Genomic DNA, 23,537 nt, shown 5'->3' on the forward strand with positions numbered 1-23,537 from the left:
CATGTGGCTCACAACCAAGTGTAATGCCAATTGCAGGGAATATAATGCCTTTTTCTAGCCTTAAGGACACCTGCGGAGCACATACATATGCTCAGTTTCTTACACAAACATGTAATATCTCATAATAAAATTCTTTATTTAAAAAAAGTTTATTAAAAACATATTCCCCCAGGGTTGGCAACCTGAGTTGTAATAGTCTTTTTGTTTTGAGTATGCAAGGGGAGAATAAAAAGGTCAAAGGGATCTCCCTGGGAACCCACTACAAAGCCACATAATCTTGAGGATGTACTGCAAGGTCCCAGTGTGGCTGCACCTTATCCAGATCCAGTGAGCATCCATCCATGTCTTCATTTGACCTCTTGAGTTGATCTGATTTTCTACTAGGCATCTTGCTGGATTGTGCAGCCCAGTCTCCGCCCTGCCCCCTCCCCCGTGTGTGTGTGTGTGTGTGTGTGTGTGTGTGTGTGTGTGTGTATTCCTGAAATCCAGAGAGACTCTGGATTCTCCACTATAGTTTGAATCTTCATCTGGCTCAGCTAAGCCACTCCTGGGTACTGACCCCAAGAACTGCAAGTCAGCACATCACAGACCCTTGCACATCCATGCTCACTGCAGCACTATTCATCATAGCTAAGCTGTGGGAACAATCCAGATGTCCATCAACAGAGAAATGCATAAAGCAAATGTGGTATTCATACACAATGGAGTTTTTTCAGCTGTAAAAGAGAACGAAATTGTGTAGGAAAGTGGATAGACCAGGAGATCATCATATTAAACAAATTAGGTCAATTGTAGGAAGGTAAATACCATATGCTTTCTCTATATGTGGGTCTTAGGTTTTTATATAAACACATTATATAAAATAATGCAGGTGTGTATGACATGAAAGTAGATGCCAAACTGTCTAGAGGACACAGGAGGCTATCTGGAGAGGGGAGTGGTAAGAAAGCAGGCAGGGGGGAGACTATGCTGGACATACAATATACACGTGTATGAAAATACCCTTGTGGGCCGGGCGATGGTGGCGCACGCCTTTAATCCCAGCACTCGGGAGGCAGAGCCAGGCGGATCTCTGTGAGTTCGAGGCCCACCTGGACTACCAAGTGAGTCCCAGGAAAGGCGCAAAGCTACACAGAGAAACCCTGTCTCAAAAAAAGAAAGAAAGAAAGAAAGAAAATACCCTTGTGTAACACAGTATCATGTACAATGAATATATACACGAACAAATCTGAAATCTTCATCAGGCTGTCAAATGGACCCTCAACTCTTAGAGAGGAAGAAAAGCTCTGTCTCCACAGCAGGCTTCCCATGCCTTCCTCTGCTTCTTCCTGGGGTGCTTGTTGGTGTGTGCTGAGAAAGGATGCCTTAGATGATCTCAGGCTCCCTGGTTCCACACAATCAGATACTTTTTAAACATTAAAGGCACTGTCAACAGACAAAAAAATAAATAAAGACAACCCAGCTAGGCATGATGCTACTGGCTTTTAATTACAGCACTCAGGAGACTGAGGCAGGAGAATTGTGAGTTTGAGGATAACCTGGGAATATACAGTTAGACTCTGTTTCAAAAAAGGAAAAAGGGAGTGAAGGAAGGAAGAAAGAGAGGGAAGATCAGGGCTATTCACAGAACAAAATATCTGCAAATAATGTATCTAAAAAGTAACAATATCTAGAATACATAAATAATTCCTAGGCAAGCATGGTGGCACACACCTTTAATCCCAGCACTCAGGAGGCAGAGGCAGGTGGATCTCTGAGTTCAAGGCTAGCCTGGTCTACAGAATGAGTTCCAGGACAGCCAGAGCTACAGGAAGAAATTCTATTTTGAAAAACAAAACAAAATTCCTGTGAGTCAAAACAACCAGATTCTAAAGCAAACAAAGGATTTGAAACAAGAACGTCCATCGTGGATATGAGCAATGCATCCAGCTTCGGAATACTGTTAAGCCTGAAAAGGGAGTGAACTACAAATACAGGAACTTGGATGGCGTTGAATTACAAAAGGACAAAGACCACGTGATTTCTCTTATATGAGATCCCCAGAGTATTTAAGTTTGCAGAAACAAGAAGTAGAATTGAGGCAAAAGCAAGAGGCTAGTTTAGCATCTGCGACTCCACTTAGCCTGGGCTCTGCACACACCCCTCTTCTCACAATGCACCTAGAAACCCAGGGGACGCCCTCTTTTAGCTTCTGTAGGCACCGTGTGTACATAAACACACACACATACACACTTAAGAGCAAGTTCTAGGACAGCCAGGGATACACAGAGAAACTCTGTCTTGAAAAACCTAGCTAGCTAGACAGATGGACAGACAGACAGATCTTTTTATTTATTTATTTATTTATTTATTTATTTATTTATTTATTTTGGTTTTTCGAGACAGGGTTTCTCTGTGTAGCTTTGCGCCTTTCCTGGGACTCACTTGGTAGCCCAGGCTGGCCTCGAACTCACAGAGATCCGCCTGGCTCTGCCTCCCGAGTGCTGGGATTAAAGGCGTGCGCCACCACCGCCCGGCCAGATCTTTTTAAAAGGAGTTAAGATAATAGATTCCGTGTACCCATGAAAACAGAGGGCCAACCTAAGGGACCTGTTCTAGCTTGCTTCCTGTTGCTGTGATAAAATACTATGGCCAAAAGCAACTTAGGGAAGGAAAGGATTTATTGGGCTTACACTTCCAGATCAAAGTCCATCACTGAGGGAAGTTGGGACAGAACTCAAGCAAGAACTTAAGCATGAACTAGAGGAATAAATACTGCTTACTATTTCACTGACAGCTTCCTGCTCAGCTGGCTTTCTTGTACAGCCCAGGACCACTTGCCCAGGGAATAATGCTGCCTACAGCAGACTGGGCCCTCCTATGTCAATTAACAATGGAGACAATCCTCCACAGATAGACCCACAGGTCTGTTTGATTTTGACAATCCCTCAATATCTCTTCTCAGGTGATTTAGGCCATGCCAAGTTGACAGTTCAAGCTAACTGGGACAGGACCTGAGTGTGCATGGATTTTGTTCAGGGATCCACAGTTAGGAGTCACAGGATCATCAAAGAAAGCCTTAAACTTGAGTAGGCATTCTTCAATGGATTGCTTAACTACCTAACCACACAGCTTCATAAGGAATGAGGTCACATAAGAGAGATTCTGGAGATGTGTATCTTAGTGGCTGTTTCCCAAGTTTCACTTTGTCACTTAATTTGTGTCTCTGTGTTCAATGATGTCTTTGCAGGGCTCTTAAACTAACAATTCTACTTAAAATAGCCATTTTCCCTGGCCATTCAGTAATTCTGCCTTTTCTTCGTTAGCACTCATAACACGGCACTTGAATTATCTTGGGTTACTTCTTTGCTGCCAATCAGAGCCACTGCACACAATCCACATATTTTCATTCTTTCAGCCACATCATTTGCACAGAGCCTGGAATGTTGTAGATGCTCAGGAATATTTAGTCAATCAGTGGATTTACTTGTGTATTTATTATTCATTATTATAATATTTAACACTTAAGTATATATCTAATGCATTCATTTAGAGTGTTACTTTGGAGTTTTGGTATTTTCCAAATTTCTTTTATTTTTATATATTTAAGTGTTTACTGCACATATGTATGTGTACCAGGTGTATGTCTGGTGCCTAAGGTCAGAAAAGGACATCAGATCCCCTGGAACTGGAGATACAGACAGCTGTGAACCACCATGTGGGAACCAAACCTGAGTCCTGTGCCAGAGCAGCAAGTGCTCTTAACCTCTGGGCCATCTCTCCAGCTCCTAGGGTAGTATTTTTGAACAGTGGTACAATTTATGTAGACAGAAAACCCTGGTTGAGGCATAAGAGCAAGACTTTGGGGTCAGATCATTTTATTTTGTTCTGTCTCCCAGGCTACTGAGTTAGAATTTCTACTGGGCAGTTGTAAATATGATTCTGGATGGACATAAGATGAAGGTAGACACAGTTGTTAAGATTCAGCTCCTAGGGCCTGGAGAGATGGCCCAGCCATTCAGAGAACATACCACTCCTACAGAAGATCAGAGTTCAGTTCCCAGCACATTGGGCAGCTCAACTGCCTATAATTTCAGCTCCAGGAGAATCCAATGCCTTTGGCCTCCATGGGCACCTGCACTCATGTGTACTTACCCACACACAGGCACCCACATACACACAAATTAAAAATAAATATTTTTTTTAAAAAAATGAATCAGATTCTGGGCTATCAATAAGCCCAGAGAATAAAAGGTACCTGCCACATGTGAAAGGACCGAACTGACTCCTGCAAGCTGTCCTCTGGCCTCCACACATGCCCACACACATTAATAAATACATAAATAAGCAAATAAATGTGTACATTTAAAAAAATCTGTGCCTTAGAAGTAGATTAGGTTCTCCAAAGGTGAGAAAAAGAATGGGTGATAGACCTGGAGTATCCAGAGAGACCAATCAGGGTAGGAGATTCCCTGAGGAGGGAGAAAGGAAAAGTTAATGTCAGATGATGAATTTATCCAATTATCTTCATTATCTTTATCCACTCCTTTACTAAGCGTATACTTTGTGTTGTGGTTTTAATTAGCACAGTAGTAGGTAGGAGGATGTATGAAGAGTTCCATTTTTTTAAATGTATGAATAAGTTTAAAAGAGTATGAAAATGATGTATAAAGAGCTCCGTGTTTTTAAAAAAAAATCCACTTTAATAAAAAGATTTATGTGCATGAGTGTTTTATCTGTGTACCATGTGCATGCAGTACCACTGGAGGCCAGAAGAGGGCGTACGATCCCTGGAGCTGGAGTTAACGCCGGTTGTGAGCCACTGTGTGTGCTAGAAATCCCTTATGCAAGAACAGAAAATGCATTGAACTGCTGATCCACCACTCCAGCCACCAATATTCCATTTCCTTTTTATGAACATAACTCAAGATTTGGATATCGTCAATCCAAAGAACAGACAAGGTTTTCTGTATGTGGATTGCCTTGTTTTTCTGAGACTTGGTCACACAATGTAGCTCAGGCTGGCCCAGTAATTTTTGATCCTCCTGCCTCAGCCTCGAGCCTGCTGGGACTGAAAAAGTCAAGTTTGTTTCTAAAAACGTGGAAGCGTCACTCTCCGTTCTTCCAAGTAGTCCCACTTCTTAACCTGGGGACCTAACACAGAGGCAAATCCCTGCTCCATAGCTCTTAAAACTCAGCTCTAGCTAGTAGACAGCCGAGGAAACCCCTTAGAGACCCGCCTCCCTCTTCCTGAGTTACCAAAACAGGCGAGAATGACTGCCATCTTAGCCAATGGGCGAAGTAGAAGCCGAAACCATTGTAAACAAACCCGGAGTCGCGGCGCTCGGGCTCCTCCCCAATGTGGGGATGATTCATCCTAGGGTTGAAATCTAGGCGTGACCAGCGCCTTCTCAACCAATCAGAAATGGTGGTCTCCAGTGAGGGCGGAGCGAATGGACAGATGCGAAGACCAATCACAAGCTGGAACTTCTGAAAGAGGTGGGCGGGCATTGTTTCACATTTAGACCAATCAAAACCAGGTCAGTGAGCGGCATTCTCTGCTATCCAATAGATGCATGGGGCGGTGTCCAGCAACCAATGACTGGCGCCAGGGGGCGGGGCGAGACGCGTGTGTGCGGCCAAGGTACCTTGAGCGTTTGTGCGCCGAGGCTCGCGCTCCGAGAAGGCGGCGCTGTGCTGTGATACGGACCTCGGGGCGGCGTTGTCCGCGCGGCCAGGTGGGTTCGGGCGTCAGGACTGGACCCTCGGCCGTCCGGGGACACGCACAGCCTCGCTCCTTTTGGACCTCCCGGGAGCGCGCAAAGCCCCTCTCCCTCTCCCCGCGGGCTGTCCGAGAACGCGCAAATCCCCTTTCCCGGCGCGGCCCGGGCCCAGCCCTCCAACGCTCTGGCGCTGGCCGGCCAGCTTCTCTCACCTCATCCTCTTTCACCATCCTTGCTATGACCCGCCTTCTCAGGCCGCTTCTCCTCTCTCCTGCCTTCCGTGACTGTCCCCCTCAACCTCGGGATTTCAGCCTCTTTTTCCCTGGAAACTAACGTCTCTCACTTTGCTTCTTGTAGGCACCTGGAAGGGTGAAGGCGAGAGAGGCAGATGACAACACTGAACACAGGCTCTGCAAGGTACGGAACTGGAATGGGCTTTCTTAAAGTATTTCTGCCTCCCTCCCTTTACGTGTCATTTGATCACTCTCCTCTTTTAGAGTCTTTGTCCCCCCAAAAGTGCTTTTGCTCAAAACTGCTGAAAATCCAGGTGAAAAGGCTTCCCAGTAGCAACCGATTTGAAATCTGTTACGTGGATGGAACTGGATTCTATTTGACAGAGCTAGCCAGAGCATGAGTTACCTTGTAAGGAGGGGCCTGGTCATCCAGGACGTCCATAGGATACAGGACATTTATCACACACAACCTCTGAGTGAATTACAACGGCTCAGAGACGACCTTCAGCATTGTCTTTTTACAGAGAATGTTTGCACCTTCATAGTATGGCAATGTTTGGCGTCCAGTAGCAGTTCTAGCCGTGTTTTTAGATGGTCTTTTACACTATCTTATACCCAAATAAAATTATACCAGACATTTATTGGGAAGAAATTAGCTCATCACTCGTAATTTTGACTTGAGTTTTAGAAGTTGAAGAATACTGGACAGTGAGAGTTTTATTTTGGAAGCTGGAGGAATATTGGAATGAATATTGGAATGAGAGTCCAGTACCTTGGGCAGAGAGGGAGGGAAAATGAGAATATAAGTGTGTACAAAACTGCACTGTTCTCATGTCATTTCATGACTGTCTGGAGTTGTTTTTCTTAGCTCTCAAAAGAGAAGAATAAGCTGTGAATTTGGCATCAGATTCACTGTGTTTTGGAGTTTGTAGGCTTTTGTGGAAAAGCTTTACTGTTTTGCTTACCTGACCTGTAGCACATAACAATATAGTTCCTTGTGTTTTGCTGTGGTAAGATTTTAGTCTTAATAGAGAAAGAAGTCAAGTCTGTTCCTGTGACTTGAAAGCAGTCTTTACTCTGAGGTGACAGCATTGTCTCATAAGCCATATGTTTGAGCCTTGTTAGTGAAACACACTGGAAGGAGCAGGCTCTTACAGCTGTTGTAATTCATGTCAGTTACAGTAGTTGTCAAAGTCATGGGCAAACTGCAGATCTCTGAGTTGGTCACTGTTATCAATTGTTGTCAGTCTGCAGTTGAAAACCAAATGTATATGTCATGTCTTCGGATAAATCTGTACTTGGTGGTTACTTGTTTAGAGATTTAGATGGTAGCTTTTGCTTCCTTCCCAGAGATCTGACCTTGATCATAGAGTTTAGTAGAAGAGAGACCGATAAGCCGAGGATTAAATGCATAGAGGGTTCTGCAGTTCAGCTTGTGGGACAAGGGAGAAGTCCTATTCCTCCATGTTCTAACCGCTTCTTTCATTGCTCTAGACTTCCTGAAGTGCATTTCCTTAACCTACCTAACCCATGTAGATTATAATCTTAAATCCTGGAAACCATTTTCCTGCTAGATTTCTGTTTCCTGTATTTTATACAACAGGAAATGATTTTCAGAAGTGTGATTTGCCCACTAATAGGTGCCAGAGTTAAAACTCAAACTCTCTCCGTTTAACCCCAAAACTAGAGTTTATAGCACAAAACTACCAGACTGCCTCTGTCCTCCGGCCGTCTCTGTGTGAGTGCCAAACCAAGAAAGCCCAACCTTGCCTTACTGACCCAGTTTGGGACAAGCACAAAGAACAATAGACATGTGCTCCTATCATATCCATGTGCATGACTTAGTTTTCTTTTAATGACAAATACCTAACAAAAACAGCTTAAGGAAGGATTTGTTCTGGCTCACATATTGAGGAGTACAGGTCATCATAGCATCTGGAGCTGGAAGGAGCTGGTCCCATTGCATCCACAGTCAGTAAGCGGAGAAATGAATACTTGGCTCACTTTTTTTTCTTCCCTAGTTTGGGATGTTGCTGCTCACTTTCCGGCTGTTCACATTTCCATGGTGATTCTAAATCTAGTCAAGATAACAATGAAAAATAATGATTACACCATGCATGGCTTCAAAGGCACCACCAGTATTAGTTTGGGGATTACATGCAAATTTTAGCAAGTAAAAAGATTTGCACACAGAATTGTACTTGTGAACGATCCCTAGTTCTCATTTCATGGTATTCCATGCCTCCAAATCTATCTAGAATGATCCTTTGATGTATTGGGAGTTTTCTCACTTATTCATTTAACAAGTATTTATTAAGCACTTACTATAAGCTGTACTCTACATGATAGCAAATGAGCAATAGATTAAGGTCATGTCCTCTAGGTCTTGTGTTTGAGTTAGAGAGATAGACAGCTAAGGCTTGCATAGGTTGAAATTAGAGATTATCTCATCTGGGTTGATACCAAGTGTACTCTTTACTGCTTCAAAGCCCAAGAGGACTTCCAGACCACTTCTACTCTTTTTCAGATTTTGAGCCTTTCTCCAGTAACCTGTATTTGTGTGTGTGTGTGTGTGTGTGTGTGAGAGAGAGAGAGAGAGTGTGAGTGTGTGTATGCTGTGCGCATGTGTGGGGGTGGAAGGGGCGGTATGTATGTATGCATGTGAATATGAAGACCAGAGGGCAACCTTAGGTGTTCCTTATGACCTTTTTTTGTGTGGGGAGGAAGCATAGGATTTCTCACTGGCCTGAAACTCACCAATTAGACTAGGTAGATTGGCCAGCATGTTCCAGGGATCTGCCCAGCTGCCCCAGCAGGGCTGGTATTACAAGCTTACAACACCATGCTTAAATTTTAAGGTGAGTTCTGGGGACCATTATCAGGTCCTTATGTTTCTAACACAAGTACTTTACTAACTAACCATCTCCTCACTTGTGGGATATAATGCTGACCTGTTCTTTGAAATCTGGATCTGTCATCTACTAAATGAACAGCTGTGGTACAACTTGGACTTTTGAACCTGTGTCCTAATTTCAAGATTGATGATGTGTAGACACTTTTACATTTCAAGGGAGAGGCATACACATGCTACCTGTGGTGATGGGAGATGAATATAAAGGAGAATGGGAAATCATTTCAGCATCCATATTTAGACCTTAGTGCTTTCAAAACTGTATAGAGTAGTGGTTCTTAACCTTCCTAATGCTGTGACCCTTAGTACAGTTCCTCGTGTTGTTGTGACCCCCAACCATAAAATTATTTTTGTTGTTACTTCAAAACTGAAACATAGCTACTGTTATGAATCATAATGTAAATATCTGATATGCAGGATATCCAATATGTGACCTCTGTGAGTCATTTGACCTCCAAAGGGATTGTGACCCCCAAGTTGAGAATCACTGATACAGAGCAACAACTTGACAGTACTTAAGATATGGTTTTAGTCCTGGATACCCACCTTCTCATGCTTTGTCCACCTAACCTTTTTATTTTCCAAAGGAGACTACGTGATCTTTCATCTTCTAAAATGGAAGAGTCCTATTGGGCAGAATTTTGAGTCAAGCCAGGTTTTTGGTTCCTGATCTCCAAGTTTAACCTGTATGTCATCTTTAGCTGAGGTACTGAGTCCTGGTCTGGTCTCTCATAGACAAAGAAAAGGGATTGTTTCATGTATTTGTCTGTCTCACAAACTAGTATATTTGAATAGGATTCTGGAGACAGTTACTTTTCTTCAGAGAGTAACTGAGGCATCCTAGGATTTTGTGGGCTTTTCTTTAGACACTATCTTACATGATAATACTGTCAGATAAAGCATCTAGCAAAATGGTTGGCACGTGTCAAATATTCAATACATCTTCTTCTTCCTCCTGGTGCTGCATCTAGTTGTGTTGTGATAGAACTACTTGTTCAGATGGCTGTCTTCCTTACTACCCTGTGAGCTCCATAGCAGGTTCCACAGTTCCATCCTTCTGCCTTTGAGAATCTGATGTATGGCAACTGTTGCACAGGTATCTGATCTGGGGACTTCTCAACTCCTCCTGAAAGGGCGGGGGGGCGGAGGGGGTGGAGGGGAGCAGGGTTACAGGCTTCCCAGAAAAGGTGTCATGTAAATTGATTCCCCCCTCGCACTCAGCCACCTCTCCCAATCTTTTCTTCTTCAGCACATAGATCATCTTTCTCCTCTGCACTTCACAGAGTACCACGGTTTACGTAGCCGTTTCCCTTTGGTGGATAACATTGTGCTATTACAAACAACCACGCGTCCATTTCATGCTCATGCACCTTGGTGAAGCCTCTGGAATAGTTTAGATTGGATCCCCAACTGGTTACATGTTTACCTGGCTAAAAGTTAGCCCCATTCATAATTCTTATTATGTACAGAAACATGAAGCAAGACTTCTTTGGACAAAGCTTGTGTACACTTAATGGATGTTTATGTATCTCATCAAAATGACTAAACACCAAAGATTAACCCATTTCTATTTTATAAATGCATATATCTGTATGTATACACATGAACATACAGAGCAAGTATAAAATAATTACTGTCTGAGGAAGCTGGCTCTGTGTAGTGCTCTGTAGGCTCCCATCATTTTGTCTATCCTAATTTTTTGTGCTTTCCAATTTTTACAACAGTATGTGCTATTTCTGTACTATAAAATTTTAATTGAAAATACCAATTCAAGTAAAGTAGGACCCACTCCTCTTATCTGCATGTCTGTCTGGTACCTCTGTGTGCTCAAAGAGCACTTCTGAAAAAACATCCCTCAACAATCTGCATGTTACTAATCACGCCTTTCCTTTAATTTAGACTGCATTTCACTGTTTCTTTTACTTCCCATTACATGGTAAATCAGTTGTTCGTCTGTCTCTTCGCTGGCTTGTGAGCTCTATGAGAATGTGTTTCATTATATTTTCACCAATTAAACAGTGTATGATGCATGGGAAATTCATAGGTAGTGAGTGAGTAAACACAATGTCACTGTGTTATAGACTGCAGAATTTAATACCTGCATTAGTAAGTTGTCACAGACCCTTCAGTCCCAACCACAGTTTTACATTCTCCCCCTAAAACTTATATCTGTTGTAAGTTTCTGCAGTCATGGTTAATTCATTTGGACCATGCTCTCTGGCTGAACCATTTGCAGGGTTTTTTTTTCCCTTGAGTAAATTTTCATTGTTTATTTTTTATTTTTATTGTGATTTGTTTTAATCTGCCAGCCATGCTCAGGAAACTTCATCATCTTTTCATATCTGTGCCTCCTGCACCTGCTAGTCTCCTTGAAATGCTAATTCAAGGTTTTTGTCTATCTAGAAAACAGTCCAGAAATAATCTTGAGGGCTGAGTGCAGATCAGTGCTAGAGCCCACTTTCTCTCTCTGTGTGTGTGTGTGTGTGTGTGTGTGTGTGTGTGTGTGTGTGTTTTAAAGTGGTTTGTCAGTCCACTGAGTGGTAACAGTAAATCCTGAAAACCCTTTGAAACTAAAAATGGAACTAGAGAGAGGGCTCAGTGGTTAAGAGCACTGGGTGCCTTCCAGAGAACCTAGGTTCAATTCTTAGCACCTACATTGTGTCTCACAAATGTCAGTAACTCTAGTTTCAGGATATCTGATGCCCTCTTCTGTCTTCTTTGGGCATCAGCCATGCATATGATACACAGACATACACAAATAAAATAAATAATTGAATATTTTTAAAAAGGAAAGAAAAAGTGAAAAATGAAGCCAAAGTCAGGCCTGACATAGAAGCTGAAAACTGGAGACATTACTTAAGGAGCGTGTGAGTGTGTGTTGCACACACACTACATAAGTGTGTTATGTTTAGATACATAAATACTGTGTACATGTTTAAGTTTTTGTTTGTGGCTTGTTTTGAGATACTCTCATGTAGCCTAGGCTTGCCTGGAACTCGGTGTAGCCAACATGTGCTAGGGTTGCATGTGTGTGCCAGCACACCCATTTACGGATAATTTTTAGATTCTTATTGTTTGCCAGAGAAGATGGTACTGTCCGAACTGAGGCATCATATGCAGGATGTTTGGGTGAGGATAAGGGGAGCTCTGGAAGCCACACCTCTGTATAGAGGAGTTTTGCTTCAGTGAGATTTTCTGGCCTGTCAGCTCTGTAATGTCTCCTTACCTTCTCTCAGTCTCCCTTTTCAAATTGAGCAGCTAGGTCAACATGGACTGTGTGGAGAAGTAGCTGCTATGCACAGTGGTCTGGTGCTTTCCTGAGAGAGCACATGCTCACTTTGTTCCCTCCTCCCAGGGAACAGTTTGGGTGAGGAAAGGGAAGGGAGAATTAGATTCTATGCTAGCCACTGTTCTGAAGTCTGGCAGCACATCAGAAACAACACAGGGATTTTCTAAAAACCAGTGTAGGTTTCTGGGGCCTCTCCAGACTATCTGAGTTATACTCCCTTAAGGTGGAGCCTCAGAGCCTACAGTTTTAGAAACTTCAATAATTGTGTAAGTGTGCCTGGATGTGTTTGTAGGCCAGAGGTCAGCCGTGTACTTGTTTGTTTGTTTGTTTGTTTGTTTGTTTGTTTACACAGTCTCTCTATGTAGCCCTGGCTGTCCTGGAACTTTGTGTGTAGATCCTGCTGGCCTGGATTTCACAACAGTCCACTTTACATTTTGAGACAGGTCACACTCACTTTACATGGTTCTCACTGATTCCACTAGACTAGCAGTGAATCCCCAAGGATCTTCCTATCTCTGCTTACCCAGTGCTGGGGTTAGTGGCATTTTACATGAGTTTTGGGGCTCACACTCAGGTCCTCATACTTGAGCACTTTGCCAACAGAGCCATCTCTTCAACCCATCGACCTAAAGTAATTTTATATAAATAAACATCTTAGTGCTAAATCTTGAGTCAGATGGTGCTAGTCTCTTGTGAACATTTTCACCAGCCTGTAGAATAAGAAAAATGAGGACCTCAGAGTGTTCTTCATAAAACTAAATTCATATGGCTTATCAGATTGTCTTTTGCATTGAATTAAGACTTCCCTACATTTTTCAAGGCTAAATAGTCCCTTATAAAATGATATCAATAAGGAGATTTTTATATTTTGCAATTTAAAAAACTTGTAATCCTGTTTTCCTAAAGATACTTCAATATTACTGGTTTATGAGTTCCTAAAAAACAGTAGAGTACCTCAGAAATGTAGTAACTCTCAGAAATGAGATCCTTTGGAAAGTGAATCTGTAGAGGCTCTGAAGCCTGTAAGGCCAGATGAGACTCAGTCTAGAAAGAAGTGTCTTTGTGGTATGTAATACTCTGCAGCTTCTAGGGCACCACTGTTAGACGTGTTCATACTTCTGAGCAAACAAGAGTATTTGTGCCAGGTGGGTAAATGAATGCTTCACATCAGTTGATCAGGTTTTACTACCAACTAAGTTCTGACATGAAATACATGGGGGAACAATTAAATTTTTAAAGCTTTTGGGATGTTAAGAGTTGCCTATAAAAGATTATAGGTAGGGGCTGGCAAGATGGCTCAGCAGTTAAGAACACTGACTGCTCTTCCAGAGGACCTGGGTTCATTTCCCAGCACCCACATGGCAGTTCACAACTGTCTGTAACTCCAGTTCTAGGTGATCTGACACCTTCATACATACATACATTCAAGTAAAACACCAATGCACATAAAGTAAGAATAAGTAAATCATTAAAAAGTTTTCAAAAAAGAAATGATAGGATTCTGAAAGTATTAGCAAGCATCAGATTGAATGCAACTTTGAATGTTTATGGTAAGGGTTATTGTATATTATAATTTAAACGTACTAATGAGTAATGTGAGTGTGTTCCTTTCAACTACCTCAATTCTCTTACCAAATAGCATTTTTCTTCAGCTCCTATTTCCTGGCCATTTGCAGTATTTGAAAAAAAAAAATCAGTTTGTTTTTATAGCTTTTCTGAAAGTAAATGGGTAGTCATTAAGAGCATAGGCTTATCAGGTGAGGTGATAACATGCAATTAATTCCAGATGCCCAGAAGGCTGAGGCAGGAGCATGGCAAGTTTTCGGCCAACGTGGACAACTTAACAAGACCCTGTCCAAAAAACAAAACAAGCCAGGTATGGTGTCTCAAAAAACAAAACAAGCCAGGTATGGTGGTGCATGCTTTTAATTCCTGCACTTGGGAGGCAAAGGCAGGCAGATCTCATTCAAGGCCAGCCTGGTCTACATAGTGAGGTCCAGGCCAGCCAATGTTGACATACTGAGACTCTGTCTTAGAATTTAAAAAAAAAGGAAAAGGAAAAGGAATGTCAGTGTAGCTCCATGTAGGACACTTGTCTCCAGTGTGGGCTTCAGGAAAGAAAGGTCTAAGCTGAAGTCAGGTTCTGGCACTTCCACGGGTGAATTAACACCTCAGACAGATTGACCCTCTGGAATAGCCTGTGAAAGGAGGACAGCCATCAAGTACTTGAAGGAGCTGTAACTTCATCCTTGTTCTTTTTTTAAGTGTTCAAGTTGTGTGACGACTTGGGATTTTTTTTCTTTTAAGATTTATTTATTTATTATGTATACAATGTTCTGCCTACATGCATGTTTGCAGGCCAGAAGAGGGTACCAGATCTCATTATGGATGGTTGCGAGCCACCCTGTGGTTGCTGGGAATTGAACTCAGGACCTCTGGAAGAACAGCCAGTGCTCTTAACCGCTGAGCCATCTCTCCAGCCCTCATCCTTGTTCTGTCCCCTGGATTTTGAGTGGTTGACTGGTTTTGTTTGTTCGTTTGTTTGTTTTTGTTTTGTTTTGTTTTTGTATATACTAAGTTATTGGGAAGGGGCTTACTCTAAAAAGTCTAGTGCAGTGGTTCTCAACTTTCTTAATGCTTGCGACCCTTTATTACAGTTCCTCATGTTATGGTGAACCCCCAACCATAAAATTATTTCATTGCTACTTCACAACTGTAATTTTGCTACTGGTATGAATCATAATGTAAACATTTGATATGTGACCCAAAGGGGTCGAGACCCACAGGTTTAGAACTGCTGGTCTAGGGGAACTTGGATTAAATGCTTTCTCATTTCATAGTGACATTAGTTCTGTTCTTACAGTTTACATATTCCAAGGCTCCTGAGCAGTTTTTCCCTCAGGTCCTGAGGTGTAGTTCACATTCCACCACTGAAGCCTTTCCCTCTCTAAAACCTGCTCATTCCTGACTGATCTTGTCTTCACTGTGCTGCAGCAGAGGGAAGCACCCTCCTCCTTCCTAGAGAGCAATTCTTCCCTGACCTTGGCCTTCTGAACAAGATTTCATCAATAGTTAACTTTGAAAGTCTGTCCCACTTAAAATATGGCTCTTCCCAGGGAACATGTATGTGTGTGTGTGTGTGTGTGTGTGTGTGTGTGTGTGTGTGCGCGCGCGCACACATCTCCTACGTTTCTGTCTCATAATATATTTAGGCTCCCTTCTCCTCTCTTAGTTATGACAATTCTTTTTTTTTCTCCCTCTCAAAATTGTATCAAATACAATGGTTATTTGGTTGGTCTTGGCAGTGTAGAATTCTTTTTGAGTTCAGATGATTCCACTGTGGTAGCTTTTATGTCTAGGCTTTAGCTCATAAGAAGATTATAGCCACTAATGTCATTGAGTGCTAAATAGTAAACAAAAATACATAAACATTTTGTAAAAGTCAGTTTTAAGTAACTGAGACTGTCAGAAACATTTGCATCAGTGTTACAAAATGCAAAGTGATCAGATTCTTACCCTGAAAAGCACAGACATCCTTGAGAAGTCTAGAAATGACATTCTAGAAATGACAGATTGTCAGCAAAATCCTTTATTGAGGACCAGGAGGTGGGCGCACATATGTATGCTAGATGCTGACTCTCAGGAAACCTTCAAAGTTACAAGTAGACTATTCCTAATACAAATAATTTGAGTCCTGTTTTCTCAGATGTGTGGTCAGATGTCAAATGGAGGTGATTACAGGAGAGATCCTTGGCAGAACTGTATCCAGACTTCTAAAGTGGGGAAGACCCCTGGCAGAGATGTTTCCAGACTTCTGTCCTATCATTTCTGACAATTCTGCTTTTGTTATCAGTTGACAACATTAGAGACTTGGTAAGAAAAGTAACACATATTTTATATGTAATAATTGCCTCCCCCCCCCCCCCCCAGCTGAGGACCGAACCCAGGGCCTTGTGCTTGCTAGGAAAGCGTTCTACCACTGAGCTAAATCCCCAACCCCTATTTTTTAATTTTTATTATTTATTTATTTATTTTCTTTTTTGGTTTTTTGAGACAGGGTTTCTCTGTGTAGCTTTAGCACCTTTCCTGGAACTCACTCTGTAGCCCTGGCTGGCCTCAAACTCACAGAGATCCACCTGCCTCTGCCTCCTGAGTGCTGGGATTAAAGGTGTGTGCCACCACCACCGGGCTCATTAATGTTTTTTTATTAGTCTTTGTTTAAAAGACATTGTCTTATACAATGGTGTGTTTCTTTTTGGAGCTAAGCTGGAGAAATCAGGCCCTTCTGCTGACCCCTGTTTGATGTTTTCCTGGAAAGATGAGTTACTGCCTTCAACTAGGGAAAATTTCAAGATGGGTCTGGGTACAATCTTGTCATTAAGTATTGGTGAATCTGTTGGTTCCGCCTTTGGAAGGGCTTTTAAGTGTGTTATGGAGCCTGTTGTTATTTTTGTACATATTCAATAGGATAATGTCACAGAACATCTCTCTTCAGGGCATTGTTGATAAAAGTCTATGGTCTGTTAATAGGCAGTAGGTTAAAAATGAAATAAATAGCTAGTTGTGGCGGTGCACATCTTTAGTCCCAGCACTCTGGAGGCAGAGGTGGGTGGATCTCTGAGTTCCAAGCCAGCCTGGTCTACTTAGTGAGTTCCAGGACAGCCATAGTTATATAGAAAGACCAGATCTTGAACAAACAGACAAACAAACAGGTATCTGAGTCTGATTGTGCAGTTATAATAAAATACTTTTGACTAGATATTTACAAAGAACGTAAGTTTTATTCCTTATAGCTCTGGATGTTAGGATCAAGGCAGTGACAGGTTTGCTTTTCTGGTGAGGCTGTCCTGCTTGCAGGATGCCACCTTTTATCCTCTCTGCTGTCCTCACAAGGTAGAAGGCAGAAGGGTGAGAGAGCCAGATGCTGTGTGAAACCCCTTGGAAAGCCTTTAATCCCACTTGAGAGAGGAACTCCTGGGCCTCATCCCCTCCTCAAGGTGATGCTCTTACTGTTGTTACGTGGTAAGTCTGCACCTGAATTTTGGATGAGCTACATTCACATCATAACAGTAATAAATTAATAGATAAAAATAAATGACTAAAATACTAAAATTAGGAAGTATTTGTTAAATTGAACAAGACTTCTTAGCTGTGTATTCCATGACTGTGTGTGTGCATATGTAAGCATATATAATTCCATGTGTGCACATGCAGAGGTCAGAGGTCAACATTAGGTATCTTTCTCAGTTGCTCTCTACCTTATTTTTTGAGACAGCATCTCTCTCTGAACCTGGAGCTCCTTGATTTCACAAGGCTGGCTTGCCAGCAAGCCTCGGAGATCCTCTTGTTTCCACTGGCCCAGCCCTGGCATTATAGGCGCATACCAGTGCATCTGGCTTCTTACATCGGTGGTGGGGATTGAATTCAGGTTGTGGCATACACAGCAAGTGCCGTACCCACTGAGCCATCTCTCCAGCACTTAGCTATGACATTTTGTTTCAAAGTTTTCCTTAGACTTGTGTTTAAAGAATGTCAATTTGAGAATTGTTGTAGAAATTAGACTAATTAGAATTTCGGTTCCACATAGAATTTTGCCACTGTATTAAAGGAATGGTCTATAGTTCTCTTTAGTCTTTCCATCAGAATGATCTTTTGCAAATTAACAAGCAAAAATAAAAGTGTTGACTTAGACCTGACATAGCAGAATTGGGAGGGGATAAGGAAGCCATGGAAATGCTTCCAGGTGACACATTCCTAACAGAAAACGTTGGATTAGAATGTGCTTTCTTGATGCTTTTCAAATGCTTTTTAAATTCTTTATGTTTTGTGTTCTTGGCTCTGGTCCAAGGGCAGAACTGCTTGCTACCTTAAGCTTAGGGTGATGATTCTTCCCAGAGGGTCTGCATCAGTCTGTCCATGTAGGGCTCTTTATAGATCTATAATAGGGTGGAGTGTAACATCAGCAAAATGGTTATATTTCATTTACATTGTCTTTCTAATCTGGGAGTCTTCACTTTAAAAGCTGCCTCTGTAATTCTTCTTTGTTTTTTGTTATATTATACTCTTAGGAATCACAAAAGTGATTTTTCTGTTTCTTGACTTTCTCATCCATTAGTAATTCTTTGTTGTTAGGGGATGTTGTGGTTTTGTATTGCTGTATGTATTAACCAAGATAACCTGAAATTGGCTATCCTCCTACGTCATCTTCTCTGGTGCTAGGATTACATTCATGTACCACCACAGATATCTTAACTAACACGTTTTTGAAAGTTGTAGTTTTTGTTTGTTTTGTTTTGTTTTTTGTTCCTGTTTTTCAAGACAGAGTTTCTCTATGTATCCCTGGCTGTCCTGGAACTCGATCTGTAGACCAGGCTGGCCTTGAACTCAGAGATCCTTCTGGATCTGCCTCCCAAGTGCTGGGATTAAAGGCGTGAGCCATCACCACTAGGTGGAAAGTTGTGTTTTATTTTTCTTTTAGTAATACAGATTGAACCCAGGGCCTTTCACATGATAACAAGGCTCTATCACTAAACTGTATTCCCATTCCTCTTTATATATATATATATTAATTTTGAGGCGGTATCTCACTAAATTACTCAGTCTGATCTTGATGTCACTATAGTGCCGGCAGGCCTTGACTTCCCAATCCCCCTGTCTCAGCTTCCTTAATATCTGAGATTACAGGCCAGTACCACAGGCCTGGCTTTGTCAACTTGTAATTACAGGACAATTCAGTTTTCTATGTTTTTGACTAGCACATCAACAGTGTGTTTGTAAGTGCTGTTTTGTATTAGGTGGAGGGTATTGGAGTATTTGTGTCTTGTGGTCAGCATAGGAAGGCCTAACAGGATAATTCCATACTTGTTTTCTGCTAAAGTCTAAGCAAGCTCTCATAAAAATGGAAATATGGAAGATAAAATCATTCTAATTAGAGGGTATCTGAGACTTGGTTTTTCAATCTCTGCATAAATATTCTTCTGATCCTCCCCACCCTACAGAAACAAGCCACCACTCCTGCTCTTGTCTTGCCTGGGCCCCCACCAAATGAGGAGTTTGTATACTTAATAAAGAAAGGCTTTGTCGAATATGATGAGAGAGAAATACACATAGTATGAAGTAAAATATCTTCTGCATAAAAGGCTTATGAAGTTGTGTGTTACTGTTTGTTTGAGACAGTATCTCATTTTGTAGCACAGGCTAGCTTCAAACTTATGATCCTCCTGCCTCTACAGTGCTGGGATAACTGTGTAAGCCATCACACCAGGCTATAAATTTGTTGTTGTTGTTTTCTTTTAGTACCACAGATTGAACCCTATATAGTATGTGTCTGAGTCTAGCACCTGAGAAGATGAAGCAGGTGAATTTCAAGTTCAAGGCCAGCTTGGGCTACATAGTAAGACCCTGTGTTAAAAAGAAAATGTGTGTGTCCATGCAAGCATGTGTATGGGTAGGACCCTGCAAATAATTAGGAGAAACCAAAAGATAAAAGCAGGGGGCTGGAGTTTGATGGGGTACTGTGGCAGCTGTGTAGCAGCACTACTGCCACAAGTTGGAGTGTCTCATGTGGCTCTCTAGTAGGTGATCTCTCTCTACATGCTCTTCCTCTCATTCTGATTCATTGCTCACCATGACACCATCTGTTACTAGTATGAATTCCAGGCATTTGGACTTTAGATCATGGGAATAGCTGAGCTATTGAAAAATAACAGGTGGGCCAAGCATGGTGGTACACACCTTTAATCCTAGCATAGCAGGGTGAGTTCAGGGCCAGCCTGGTCTATATGGTGAGTTTCTTGAATACTGTATTCTCTTGAATATTGAATTTACAGATGTATACCACTGCACCTAGTTTTGTTTTATGTGATGCAGGTATTAAGCCCAGGACTTTGTTAGAAAATGTTACTTTTATTAACTCTTTAGTACACTTCATTAATAGTAATTCATTCAAAAATCTTAAATATTCTATACAGAGAAATTGTGAACATGGACATGTTGCAGGCTATAGCTCCTGAAAAGCCAGGGACACTGCCCAGTTAGTACAGCATTTTGCCTGGCATGTTAGAGGCCCTGGGTTTGATTCTATGGTACCACATTATAGATGTGTTTGTGTATGTGTGTATATACATACACTAAATTTGGTTCAGAGAACAGCCAGATTTGGGTGTTAACATATTGATCTGGGAGTTATACAAGTTCATAGTGTTGAACTGACAAAGCATGTATTTTTAAACGGTCCTAGATACATTAATAGTCCTGAAGCACATTATGGCTGGGAATTGAGACCCCTATTTTAAACTCTTGACTGTGATCATTCAGGTCTTATGCAGCCTCCATGCTCCTGCCTCCTGTGGACAAGGTTGCACACCCTGCATCTCCTGCTTTCCCAGTTTTTTTGTTTGTTTGTTTTTTGTTTTGTTTTGTTTTTTTTTTTTGGTTTTTCGAGACAGGGTTTCTCTGTGTAGCTTTGCGCCTTTCCTGGGACTCACTTGGTAGCCCAGGCTGGCCTCGAACTCACAGAGATCCGCCTGCCTCTGCCTCCCGAGTGCTGGGATTAAAGGCGTGCGCCACCACCGCCCGGCTTGCTTTCCCAGTTTTATCTGTAATGACAGTTCCATTTTCAGCATGTTTCCTGTTGATGGTTTGAATGTGAAGTGTCTTCCAAAAGGCTTGGTTGAAGAGTTGGTCTCCAGCTGGTGTCACTATTGAGGTAATTAGATCACCAGGATACTAACTTCATCAGTGAATTAATCCGCTGTTGAGTTTATTGATCATTGGGCTGTTAGGGCTTAGAGGAAGTCAGTCACGAAGTATGCCTTTAAAGGGTTTGTCTTAATCCCTGTACAGCCCAACTTCTCTCTGTTTCCTGGATGCTATGAGGGGAGCAGCTTTCTTCAACCATGCCCCGCTTTGATGTTTCCACTGTGGCATAGGCCTAAAAATAGTGGGGCCAGTTGGCAGTGGATTGAAACCACTGAGCCAAAATAAATCTTTCCTCTTCTAAGATGTTTGTCAAATATATTGTGACTACATCAAAAAACGAATGTATTTCTTCTGCCTATTTCAGATGCAGAGGAAGAGTAACTTTTAATATCATTCTTGGATTTCTGGAGTGCAGTGTAGACCCAGGCTAGACCTGAAATCTGCCTTAAGTAGGGTCTGATCTTGAAGCACTTCTCAAGCACTGTCCTGCTCCACACTTACTTGTTACCACATAGTACATAGGAATTAAAGCAGCAGATACTTACTCTGTGGGTGAGGAATCTGGGAGCAGCCTAGCCCTGTGCCTCTGCCTGAGACTCGGTCATGAAGTTGCAGGAAGGCTGTCAGCTGGGGCTGTGCTTGGCAAAGCTTGATTGTGGAAAGATCTTCTTCTGAGCTCACACACAAGCGGCTCACTTCCCTGTCACACAGACAACTCTGTGGCATGGCTGACATCATGGCAGATACTCTGATTCTTAATCCTGTTTATGAAACTGAACATTTTTTTTAAAATCTGACAGCTCTAGATGTATTTTCTTCATCCGTACTACATTAGACTTTCAGAAGAATGTGCCTAGGTGTGTGGAGAAGGGTCATGTTAGATACAGCAGACTGACAAGGTGGAATGACCAGAAGCAGCTCAGTGTTGAAGCATTTGGGTGGTAAGCTGGGGAAGAGCTGTGAACAGAATGTTGCATAAAACTTGCTCAGAAGTCAGTGATGTTCAGGGTAGTGATCCCCCATCATCACATATCTTCCCCACACTGAAACATCTGTGTGCCTGCCAAGGAGCTGCCCTCTCCAGCAGAATCTCCTGTTCCCAGCCAGCTACTAAACAAAGTTAGGGACACATTAAGGTACCAGTTCCCACTCACCCAACAGTATGATTCTTAAACTAGCCTGTAACACAGAAAAGTGCCTTAACTCCTCAGTCTGGTGCCCTCCCTGGCCATTTCGCTGTGTGATACCTTCTCTTAAATTGCAGTTGAGGGCTGGAGTGGTAGCTCTGTGGTAAGGGATATATCCACCATACACAGGACCCTGGGTTCAGTCTCCAGCTCTGAAAAAAAATTAAATATTGTTGGATAGATTATGTCTAGTCAATCAGAATATAGATGTGATAGTACTTCATTTGTTTTTAAACACTATACAGTTGCATGGTTGTGTTATATATATATAGATTGCTGCTGTTTGGAAAAAACAACTTCGCACTTAGTGGAAGCTGCAGGTTGAATGTAAAGTACAGATCAGTACTGTGTGAGCACTGAGAATTGCAAGAATTGTTTCTGTGTTTTCCATTTTTTTTTTGAAGTATTTATACTTAGTTCTATAGCCTGATGATACTACAGGAAAATGAACCCAGTTTCTACTATTGTGTGTTTGCAGCGTAGATCACCTCTTTGATCTCAAAGTATGTGTGTCTGTCTCCTTCCAGAAAGTAGTCTGCTATGTAGCAGAAACCAGCTGGACAGTTTAATTCTGGCGCTGTCTACCAAGAAGTAATGTCAGGTTCCACAGATTGAGAGCACAGTCCCAACACATAGCTTCCTCACTTCAGACACCAGTTGAAATTTCTAGACCTCTGAAACTTATGACCAACTGGCTGTCAGTTGGGGTTCCCAATCCCCCATCCTTGGGTTTAGCTTGCTGGTCAGCTTACAACTCAGGGAAATACTGATATTTCCTAGTTTAGTCTAAAGGATATTTGTAGGAGACAAATACCATAGCGTTTGGTGTTACATGCCTGTAGTCCTAGCATCTGGAAGGCAGAGTCAAACAATCACAGTGAGGTAGGGGTCAGTCTGGTCTACACAGCCAGTTTCAGACCAACCAGGGATACATAATGAGACACCCATTGCAAAAATAAAGAAGACAACAACAAAGGGACAGATAGCCAAACAAAGAGATTGGTAGGATGAGGTTTGGAAATATTCTGGGCCCAGGAATTCCCATTCCTGTGGAGCTGGGGTCACCCCCTCCCAGGTCATGAATGATTTCTTATTTATTTTTCTACAAGTTTCCATGTGTTCAGCTGTGCAGAAATGCTCCAAAACTCACCTCTTTGGATTCTTTATCAAGTCTTCATTATAAAAGCATGATTGAAACAGGATAACCCTGTAACAGTATGACCAGACCTAAAGGGTGTGGTCTAATGCTAGAAGACTGCATAGGGAAACCCAGCAGGGCCTGTCTATCCAGATTTTCTTGGCCTCTGCAACAGTCTATCCTCCCAGCTATGGGCAGGACCTCTACTGAAATGGAGTTTTATGATCATTCTATAAGATCAGAGGATTTGTTTATGGCCAGTCTGAGACAGAAAGAGAGGGGAAGCTCAGAATATATCTTTGTTTTTTATTACTTGCCTAGGGGAAAAGGAATGTTAGTTTCTATGACCTTCTGGGAGGAGAAAAGGGCAGAGGACA

General features: G+C 42.0%; 1 protein-coding gene across 4 annotated transcripts in view; it reads left to right on the plus strand.

Annotated features, from left to right (window-relative positions):
* The first annotated feature begins 5,603 nt into the window (after nucleotides 1–5,603).
* Nucleotides 5,604–23,537, plus strand: part of Paip2b (poly(A) binding protein interacting protein 2B) — a 28,760-nt gene continuing 10,826 nt past the window's right edge. The window contains exons 1-3 of one of the 4 annotated variants that reach the window (XM_059258099.1): nucleotides 5,691–5,717; nucleotides 6,060–6,119; nucleotides 15,842–16,008. Coding sequence is in view for 1 of the 4 variants with exons in the window: in XM_059258098.1 (XP_059114081.1) it covers nucleotides 6,091–6,119 (29 nt within the window). In the remaining 3 variants the exon portion in view is untranslated. Of the gene's footprint in view, nucleotides 5,718–6,059; nucleotides 6,120–13,931; nucleotides 14,012–15,841; nucleotides 16,009–23,537 lie in introns of those variants that run through there. The other 3 variants (XM_059258098.1, XM_059258100.1, XM_059258101.1) reach the window with 3 other exon arrangements.

The sequence above is a fragment of the Peromyscus eremicus genome, chromosome 3 (assembly GCF_949786415.1).
Source record: "Peromyscus eremicus chromosome 3, PerEre_H2_v1, whole genome shotgun sequence".
Lineage (NCBI taxonomy): Eukaryota > Metazoa > Chordata > Mammalia > Rodentia > Cricetidae > Peromyscus > Peromyscus eremicus.